The sequence below is a fragment of the Mytilus edulis genome, chromosome 11 (genome assembly GCF_963676685.1).
Source record: "Mytilus edulis chromosome 11, xbMytEdul2.2, whole genome shotgun sequence".
NCBI classification, from domain to species: Eukaryota; Metazoa; Mollusca; class Bivalvia; order Mytilida; family Mytilidae; genus Mytilus; species Mytilus edulis.
In genome coordinates, this window is record NC_092354.1 from 56116744 (window position 1) to 56128120 (window position 11377).

Sequence of the window (11377 nt, forward strand, 5' to 3'; positions counted from 1 at the left end):
AAATGCTGAATTGATTATTTCTGGGTCTCTTTCGATTAAATTTACCAAACTTAGTTATTAAACTAACAAATAACAAAATATATCTTGTGATTCAGTCATACATTACCGAATCTTGGTCACAAAGTGCAATGTGATTGCATTTATCAGCATCCATTGCCGAAGGGCACAAAACAAGGAGGTAATCGTTCAGTAAATTTTATTTGTGCGAAACGCATTTCTTAATTTACCTTCATCAGGAACGCTAAAAGGAGAATATTTAAAAGCTAAGGATGTATAAGAACCGTAAGAGTCAAAGACCGTCATTGTACATGACTACATAAATTCATTTTGTATTGACGTCAGTCGCGCCTTTCGTCTACAAAAGACTCATCAGTGACCCTCGAATCCAAAAAAGTTAAAAAGGCCAAATAAAGTACGAAGTTGAAGAGCATTTAGAACCAAAATTCCTTAAAATGTACAGCTAAGGTAATCTTTTCCTGAGGTAGACAAGCCTTAGTATTTCAAAAATTCAAAGGACCTAAAACAGCCATTTCTATCAGAGGTCAACTTTGCCTGAAGGAACTGAAACCTAAGATTATTTCAAATTTCCAAATGTATAAACGGACAATTGTAGAAAGTTAGTTTTAAATCATGTCAGAACCAAAGTACTGACTACAGAACGAATGATACCCTTGGGGACTGACAGTCCACCAGCAGCGGTATCAACTCGGTGTGATAACAAGAAAACAACTTTATAAATTGCATGCGTTTCAAACGTTTTTCTGTATTCACCTTCATCAGGGAAATGCAAAAGCCAAATATTTAAAATCCTAGAATGTATTAGAAACAAAGTGTTTGATCAGCTATATGAAAAAAAAACCCTAAAAGAGCAAAATCTATCAAACATACATCTACCTTTGATTTCTCTCTAGATTAAGTGTATATTATTAATTGTCGTCATAATATGCAAAACACTACATAATATTAACAATCAGATATATGAAGTAGGAAACTGGATTCTTATTTGTTTTACTTTGTTTAAGTTCTTATTAAAATGTTCATGGTTAAGCATTTTTTTACCGGATATTAGCGTTTAGGGACTTTAATTTCCAAGGATTGCACTAGTCCCTTATAAATTAATAAAAAAAAATGAAGACATTGTCACATTGCAAACATACCTGTGCTCCGAATTCCTCCAAAAAATATAAAAATTTGGCGGAGTACCAATAGCTTAGAATTTTGTAATCAATATCATCTTTGAGTGTAAGTTTTGGGAAATTACCAATTACGAATTGGATTATGAAATGCAGAATTATCTTTGGGTCACTTTCGATTAAATTTACCAAACCTAGATATTAAACTAACAATAACAAAATACGTCTTGTTATTCAGTCATACATTACCGAATCTCGGTCACAAAGTGTAATGTGATTGCATTTATTAGCATCCATTGCCAGAGGACATTTATAACATATGGTTGATCCTACGGGAAGATTAACACCTGTAACAGAATAAATATAATTTAATATTGATCATACTATTTCATGTATTTGGTATTAAAAGATGCACACGACAGGTGCCTCATGTGGTGCAGAATCTGCTTACTTTTCCGGAGCACCTGAGATCATCCCAAAGTTTTTGGTGGGGTCGTATTGCTCAGTCTTTAGTTTTCTATGTTGTTTCTTGTGTACTTTTATTTGTTTATGTGTCGTTTTCATTTTAAGCCATGCTGTTTTCAGTTTATTCTCGATTAATGAGTTTGACTGTTCCTCTGATGTCTTTCACTTCTCCTAATATCATTTTTATTTATTTTAAGACATACATGTAACAGCACGTTGTTCGTTTCTTAATATATCGTTATGATTACCGTAAAAATATCCATTCGGAATTTTGGGTCCTCATTGTGCTTCAAAATACAAAATAAACAGTCTACAGACTTTTCAAAAGGAAACTCAAAATTAAGCAAAACTAACCACACAAAAAGCTAAGGGTAAATTTCAGATTCTACGAACAGATGAGCAGATATATTTGTTTATTTCTATAGGAATTTACCATATGTTTGACATTTTTACTTATCATTTCTGTTTTCGTCTCTAAAAGTTTGACAATGACATTAAATGAACAGTAAAGCCTTGAATGTTTTACAAGTAACAATACAGACTTGAAATGTTTTCGTCTCTAAAAGCTTGACTAGGAACAATAAAGACTTGGAATGTTTTTGTCTCTAAAAGCTTAACAAAGAACAATAAAGACTTCAAATGTGTTTGACTCTAAAAGCTTAACATACGTGCACCACATTGGTTCATGTTGCATAAATCTTTATCCTCACAGCAATGGCGGCAAATGACAGTTTCGGCACGTTTGCCTACGCCAAGTTTGCCTAGTGGGTTTGCTATACAATACTGAAATAGGAGAAATATATAAAAACTAAAGGATAACAGTTTCATCACGTTTGCCTATGCCTAATGGGTTTGCTATACAATACTATAATAGGTGAAGTAAATAAAATTTAAAGGATGTTGTTTACAGTCTAATCAAGATACAGAGGTCAACATCGAACCATAGAAATCGTAGAAACTGACATCATAAGACAACTGACTTTTGAAATGGGGTTATTTACAATGCAGATGAATTCATACAGCTGAACAAGAGGATAAAGTGATAGGTCAAACTTTCAATTAACAGCGATATTCATTATTTTTCGTTCGATACCAATTTTCGTGGATTTTGAGGGTATAGGTGAACCACGAAATCAAATGTTCAACGAATGACAAATTTCAGGGTTGTATGCAAACTTCGGCAAAACCACAAAATTAAATATCTATGAACACGCAAGTTTTCCTTAATCCATGAAAATTGCTTTTTCGAAATCATTTATTTTGGTCCACTACTCATATGGTCTTGAACATATACATAAAGGAGATATATAACCCTACCCGATACTCTAAGAAATCAAATTCACATTATCTTATTTAAACTTGTAACGCATTTGACTTGGTAAAATATGTGTAACATACATAGTGTACCAATAGCAGTTACCTGACGGTCTTTACATCCAACGTTGTACAGTATGATACCATCATTTGTTACGTATCTCTCCACAGAACAGATCTATATAAAGAAAGATAAGATTTATATTTTTCTCCTCTGTATGATGCAATTTGTAAATATAGCTGTTTCACAAACCACGCATCTTTTGTTCAGACATATATATAATATTTCATGGTATTTCGTTTTTTCAAATACTGGTTCCATGATATGATCTCTATGTTTCATCTCATAAAAACATAACTTTGTATATTACCGTAAAAATACATACAAAAAGCGGCCAAGTAGAATTCTGAAGAAGATCATCGTTGAAGAGAGGAGTGGTACAGTATTTTAGTATAAGTTTAAAGTCTTAGAACTCTGGAGATATAGATGCTGGGAAATGACAATGGAAATATGAGATTTGAACTCGTTATTGATAAAAGTGACATTAAGAGCAATGCATTTCACTTTCATCAGTTACGGGTTTACTCCTCTAACTTCCACATTGGCATTGTGGAAAGGATATGTTTCTTAAAAACATAATGTCCCTTTATGTCTTAGTTCAAAGTGCTAAGGTACACATTTATCTCTCAAAAAAATCCATTACAAGTGTGTTGGCCATTTTGGAATATGTTACACACATGACGACGGATATGTTTCGATTGTTGTTACTGCAATCTCGTCATCTTTCCCTCGAATGTGACCTACCGTATAAGACTTATCACCGAGTTTAGTTACATAAGCATCACAACAGGTGCCCTTTGTTGAACAGAATATGCTTATACTTCATAAACACCTTTTTTCAAGGTTGCTTAATCTTTTTTTTTCTATGTTGCCTCTCTTTTCGTGCCTTAAAAGAAGTGAGTAAGTTGGTTTTATCTCTTGTGTAACAATCGATTGCTTACAAGTTTTGTGATTCTCCAAATCCTGTCCTTGTTCGATTCGATTTTTAAAATAAGTCAGTTACACTTGAACCATTAACGATATCAATTTTCTATGCACCTGATGCATTCGATAATTGATTATTTTCCATGTGTTGCTCGTGGCCAAATTATTTGGTCCAACAGTATAACAAAAGCTGGGAAGGAAGTAAGTTCTTCGCGTGAAGGAGACACGATTTTTTATAAAAAAATCCACAATTTTGAAACAGCAAATTCAAATAACACAATGTCTATATTTTTCCTGTTTTCTGCAGCGCGTTTACGACAATAAATGTCCCTAGTGATGTTCAAAGTCAAACTATTAAAAACTCTATGAAATGTACCTCATGGTCGCCACATTCTGTAACAATAGTAGTATCTAGTGGTGATGTTAAACGAACACCTTCAAGACATCGTATTTTAGCATCTGCAAATATATGACAAAAAATATTAATAAAGCTATTCGTTGATTCATGGATTTTATGATTTACTCCATATGAAATATTGATTGATTGATAACTGTGAAACGCTCCATATAAGAGATTGATTGATTAATAACTGTGAAATGCCACTTTCAGTACTATCACTTTCTTCTTGGTGGTCATTTGTTGGAAGTCAGAGTACCCGGAGATAAATACCGACTTCCAGTAGGTGAACTGACCATCCTATTCAATAGTAATCTATTATATCTGCCATGCGCGGGTTTTTAACTCACAAGCTCTGTGTCCGCAGGGTAGTGGTGATACAATAGTTCAACTATTTCGACAACTAGGCTACTGAGGCCATGAATATACATATTATTGATTACGAATTCAAATGTCAGTTTTATTGCAAAGATTTAAACATAACTATATAACTCAGTTTTAGATGTAACACGTCTTCTGATTGGCTGACGTTTTTTTGTTTATAATCTCATAGACATAATTTAGTCACGTGACCTTGACTTCATCAAAGTTTTTTCATGGTTTTCTCCGGTTAAAATGTGATTTAGAAATAAAGTATAAGAAATAACTGCAATATTTTTTTCTTCTGTCTATTCGAAATAACATCAAAAATGTGGTGCACACTTTAAAATAACCCACTACGCGCGTTATCTAAAAGTGTGCACCACATTTGTTATGTTATTTCTTTATAGACAGAAAAAATAGTACAGCCATTCCTTAAATAAAACTCACTTGCTGATGTTATCACCAACAATACAGATAAAAACCAATACGTATCTGAAACAGAAACAAATATATCTTAAAACATGCAAAACTTCGGACGGTAGGAGAATTGATATTTGTACTTTTTAAATGATAATAAATAACAATAAAAAATAAAATTACAAAAAAACTCCGAGGAAATTCCCTAATCAAATGTTAAAATCAAATGATAAAACACATCAAAGGAATAGACAACAATTGTCATATTTCTAACTTGGAACAGGCATTTTCAAATGTAGAAAATGGTGGGTTGAACCTGGTTTTATAGCACTAAACCTCTCACTTGAAATCCAGTCGCATCACATTCCATTATATTTACAGTGATGCGTGAACAAAACAGACATAATAGTTAAAAATGAGAGAATAAATGCAACTTTTTACATTCAGCTATATATTGGTATTAGTGCCAATGAGACAATTCGCCACCCAAGTCACAATTTGCAAAAGTAAACGATTATCAAAGTACGGTCATCAATACGGAGCCGTTTATGGTATATAACAGTGTAAATAATGATGTGGTTGACGACTGGAACCTGTACATATGTAATAACTTTGCAGATTGGGTTTTTTGTTAACCCGTCATTGAAATATTTCATCTGATTGTAGGTTTCAACTGTGAAATGAACTAATGCATTAGGGGTTATCGTGTATTACTTCATACCATATTTGTTTTTCGTGTATTTCTTTGTTACCGCTGTTGGTTTCATCGTTTGATTTTTTTACATGTTTTATTTCGAGGCATTTATAATAGCTTGTTATGTAGTATGGGTTTTGCTCATTGTTGAAGGTCGTACAGCGATTTATAGTTGTTAACTTCTACGTTATTTTGGTTTCTGGTGGAGAGTAAAAAAAAAAAAAAAAAAGCTGAAAAATATAGCTTTTATTGCTGTTCGTCATATCATACAGTATGTCTACTTATATGCAAATTCGTAATTTTGAAAATAAGTCTTGAATATCAATGATTCACAAGTTATTACAATAGCTCTACATTTCTCCTGTACGGAACTTTCGATCGTTATCTTATATACATACATGATATACATATCTGCCCGAATGGCTACATAAATAATTTTTTTATTTAAATAAAGCATTAATTTTGCAGTATTGAGTCGTAAAAGGAACATAAAAGCTCGGAAATTAAATATTTATGAAATATTCATGAGTTTCTATCTTACCTCGGATCATATTGAAGGAAAAGATGAGTGCTCGTCAAGGGTTGATCCGTACTGTCTTATCTTTACACTCTGTATTTACAAATTGACACATTGACCTTGTCCCAATACCTTCCATTTAGTTATCTGTTATATATCATGTACATATGCATATGACGTATTTTTGAAAAACTAAGGCTTTTCTACCTCAGGCATAGATTACCTTAGCTGTATTTAGCATAACTTTTAGGAATTTTGATCCTTAATGCTCTTCAACTTCGTACTTTATTTGGCCTTTTTAACTTTTTTGGATTCGAGCGTCACTGATGAGTCTTTTGTAGACGAAACGCGCGTCTGGCGTATATACATCAATTAGTCCTGGTATCTATGATTAGTTCATTTATAAACTTTTGAGTGACATTTTCCCGATACGTTTCGTACAATTGCCTGTTATAAATGACATATATAAACTGTCGAATGAAAATGGATCACTTGGGTGATACATTAAGTAAAATGCTTAATGGAACACCCATGTGGAAAATATCATAAAAAATTAATATAAACATTTGAATGTACAGGATAAGTAGGAACTTAGAAAAGCTTTACCTGACTTTTATTAAACCGCTACTCGAATATACATGTGAAGTTTGGGATAATATTGGTGTGGATTATTGTAAAAAAATTAGAACAGCTGTAGCTTGAGGCATCCATAATTGTAACAGGTCTTCCAATTTTTACAAGTAATAGAAATATTTATGATGAGATTGGTTGGGAAACTCTAGCTGAATGAATAGAAAGAAGGACGTTGCAATTATTCTATAATATTCAACATAATAATGCACCAGCCTATCTTTGCAATTCAATTCCACTAACAATGTAAAGTACAGCTGTTTATCCATTACGTAATGGGAATGATATAATATACCCTTTTTGTATACTTTCATTAACCCAAGAATCCTTCATACCTTCAACAGTACGACTGTGGAATAATCTTAATGTGGTGACACGCAACATTGACTCTTTAGGTAAATTTAAAATCTAACTAAAAAATCTTAAATTAAATCTTAAATTGAATTCAAAAGCCCAAGTACCAAAACATTATGACTTTGGCAATCGTAAACTCAATATTATTTTGACACAACATAGGTGCTCAGCTTCTTTATTGAATGATCTTAGCAGAGTCAACATTAATTCAGAACCGTCTTGTAGTTGTGGTGCTAAGTGCGAAGATTCACGTCACTTCTTTTTTTATTGTCCTAATTCTTCGAATATAAGAACCAAATTATTTAATAATCTACATTGGTTACCAGATAACTCTCTTCTAAATTTGAACATTTTAACCTCCGGCGATACGTCTTTAACTAATATTGAAAATGAAAGAATTGTAAATAATGTATTTGAATTTATTAAAGAGTCTAAGAGGTTTCTAATTGTGTAATATAGCACATTATAAAGTGTAAATACATGCATATACTTAAAACTTTTACTAAATTCTTTCATAGATACAAAGATTTGATTAGAAAATTTGGCTGTACCTGTAGAAAACTTATTAAAAATGGTATTTCACATCTTAAATTTTATGGTAATATTGTACTTAAAGCGAGGAAATCACTATGTAACCCGTGAAAACTTCCATTATAAAGGCTATCGTACCAATATTGTAATTAGATCTCTGAATATAGTTTACATTGGCACTAATATCGATTTTGTCATTAGCAAATTAAAACATAACTAAATTGTGTCTTCTTTTGAGGCGGGATGTATAGAGACACAGACACGTTGATTTTTGTCTCTGTAGAAATCGCTCCTCGCTATCCTACTGCCTGTCGATACATTTATTTGTGGCATTGCACAAGTCATGTCTTCTCTGACTGTTTATGACGTTGAAATGCTAAATCCCTGTTATGTGTTGTAGTTGATTTTAGTTTCTGATGCATGATTTTCTCTTATTAATTGTTTTTGGCTTTTAACTAGCTGTCAGTAACTGCGAGTACTCTCTAATCGTATTTTCTTGTTAATTCGACCTGTTGATACTGTTTCTAATGCCTTTTTGTTATTTTATTTAATGAATGGCTGTTATTTATTTTGAATTTATTGAACCATAAAATTAATTTTTGACTCTTCACATTGAATAATCCGCGAAACGGATTATGTTAAATGTGAAAAGTCAAAAATTAATTTTATGGTTCAATAAATTCAAAATAAATTATTGCCATTCATTATAAATAAATTCCTATGAAAAATAAGGCTCAAAGATGTATATTTTAAAATACGAATAACAACGTACACAGATGTTTGCGTATAAATACACAACGTTAGAGTGGGCGTGTCGCCATAAAAATTGATAGCATTGAAAATAAAGTTAATTCTTTTAACCAATCAGAAAACAGTAAATACACCAAATTTATTTATATTAATATGGAACATGTCTATATACCATTTTTTCAAATGTGATAATTTCCGTAGGGTTAAATATTTCGCAGTGGTGTCTTGCCATGGCTTTGTTTGGACTTATTTTTTTGCTTTTTCGCCTTGAAGGTTTTTCCCTAATATTTAATTAACTGTGCATTTACATTCAGATATCGTAGATCAAATTTATTCGTTCATAGTGTATTAATTTACGTTTTTTGATTGAGTTAAGCCTGCCAATGGATATTTATCGTATGTTTTTCTATGTTGTGATGTTATGCTATTGTTTCAGAAAAAGGGAAAGGTTTGGTACCATTAAAACTTTTAATCCCGCTGCAAATGTTTGCACCTGTCCTAAGTCAGGAATCTGATGTACAGTAGTTGTCGTTTGTTTATGTAATTTATACGTGTTTCTCGTTTCTCGTTTTTTTCATATAGATTAGACCGTTGGTTTTCCCGTTTGAATGGTTTTACACTAGTAATTTTGGGGCCCTTTATAGCTTGTTGTTCGGTGTGAGCCAAGGCTCCGTGTTGAAGGCCGTACATTGACTATATACATTGTATTGTGTATAACCATTCACATCATCACACACCATCTCTACTAAGTTCAAATATTTTGTATATATATATAATGTATAATTATTTGTATGCATGCTTTGTAAATATTCTATTTTTATAAATTGTTATGGGAGAAGACTATATAAGTTTGATTAACTTGTGTCTCATCCCTTTTGCACATTTAAGCAAATAAAATATGTTTAAACTTAAACTAATGAAAATGATAAATCCTTTTTTTTTTCTTTAACATTGTTTAAAGTCAACAAACGCAATTCTGAACACAGATATACATGAAAGAAGAATGTGTCCCAAGACACGATTGTGCTGCTAAATCTTTGCAATTTTCCAAGTTAAAACGGGGCATACAGTAAATGACTCATAACCTAAAATATAACTATATTTGCGTGTTGTGGTTCTGAGTACTAAGTTTAATAAAGTTTAATAAAATATGAACGAGATAAACTCAAGTTAATGCAGAACCTAAAAAGGGACGGACGGAAAAACGAACAGACGACCAAGGGTTAACGTTAATGCACCCTTTGATTACGTCGGGGAATAACAATGACTTGGGTAATGAACCAAATACAAAAAAAAATATAATTTTGAAAAAAAATAGATGCATCCATAAAAAGAGTATTGTTCAGTTTTTTTGGGAAAAACTACATTTTGGCTGTCATGCATACAAGTGAGAGGTTTAGCTAGCTATCAAACCAATAGAAGAAAATACCTGTATCATGTCAGGAATATGACAGTTGTTATCCATATGTTTGATGTGTTTGAGCTTTTAATTGTGACATTTGCATAGGGACTATCCGTTTTAATAAATTTCCTCAGAGATCAGTATTTTTGTGTTTTCACTTTTTTTCAACCCCCTTCATGTTGATTTATATATATCCCGTCAAACAAAGGGTTTCTTAGGGACATTTAGTCCTGCTTTGTATTATCTTATTTTATAAAGTACAAGTTTGTTTAAAAGATTTTAAAGGCATATATAAGCACTTATATCAAATTATCTTCCAAAAGTTAGCTTAACATTTATTTATCATCAGCGATACATGTTGTGTATTTGTGGACAAAGCCATTGACAAAATGTGTTTGTGAGTATATCACTTTATTAATAATTTTAGATATACATGTAGTACGAATATACATAATTTTGAATGCCAATTAAAGTTCAAGACCAAATAATATTTGAACCGAGACGGCAGCACGTGTGAACAAGAAGTGTATGTTTTGAAAGTTTAAAGTTTTGGGAATATCAGAGGTGGATTGAGAGGGCGCCCCTTATAGAGCTAAATATATAGTTAATGGAAAGATGTTTTTGTTACCTTTCTCACCTAACAGCAAGCTATGAAGAGTCCCAAAAAGACAAGTGTAAAACCATTTAAACAGGAAAACCAACGGTATATTCTATATACAAAATAAGAAACGAGAAAAGCTAATGAACCACATCAACAAACGAAAACCCCTGCACATCAGGTTCATGGCTTCAGACAGGTGCAAACAAATGCAGCGGCTTTAAACGTTCTTTACTTGTTCAGTAAAATGAATAACACGCTTAAAAATCCTAAACATAAAAATGAATCAAAATTTGAAGAAAAAAAAACAATAGCTAAATTAATAGAATTAGCAATGAACGGGAAAATGTAGTAGAAATTTTAAACATTCATAGACTACAAAAACTTTTAATAACATTTTGTTATAACTTATTAAAACATGAGCTAACAATGCAAAATACTATGTATATGTATCACCGATCAAATTTATTCGTTCATTTTTGTAAATTTGTGTTACTACGTTTTTTTTTTATTGAATTACGTCATTACAATACAAAAGTGGTTGTCGTTTGTTTATGTGGTTCATAAGTGTTTCTTGTTTCTCGTTTTTCGTTTTTATATAGATAAGACCGATTGTTTTCCCGTTTGAATGGTTTGACATAATCAAATGGAAGTTTTTAATGACCTTTACTGGCTATACAGCCCTTGCACGGTCAACTATATTTTACACAAGTAATTTTTAGGGCCCTTTATAGCTTCCTGTTCGGTGTGAGCCAAGGCTCCGTATTAAAGACCGCCCTTTGACTATAATGGTTTACTTTTATAGATTGTTATTTGGATGGAGAGTT

At 32.0% G+C, this 11377-nt stretch overlaps 1 protein-coding gene across 1 annotated transcript in view; it reads right to left on the reverse strand.

The window, feature by feature from the left end:
• LOC139494400 (uncharacterized) overlaps window positions 1-6380 on the reverse strand; it is a 53438-nt gene extending 47058 nt beyond the window's left edge. The window contains exons 1-6 of the mRNA XM_071282563.1: window positions 6310-6380; window positions 5105-5149; window positions 4274-4356; window positions 3019-3090; window positions 2267-2381; window positions 1383-1480 (exon numbers count right to left, since the gene is read on the reverse strand). Coding sequence (XP_071138664.1) covers window positions 1383-1480; window positions 2267-2381; window positions 3019-3090; window positions 4274-4356; window positions 5105-5149; window positions 6310-6319 — 423 coding nt within the window. The 5' untranslated portion in view covers window positions 6320-6380. The remainder of the gene's footprint in view (window positions 1-1382; window positions 1481-2266; window positions 2382-3018; window positions 3091-4273; window positions 4357-5104; window positions 5150-6309) is intronic.
• Window positions 6381-11377: the final 4997 nt, after the last annotated feature.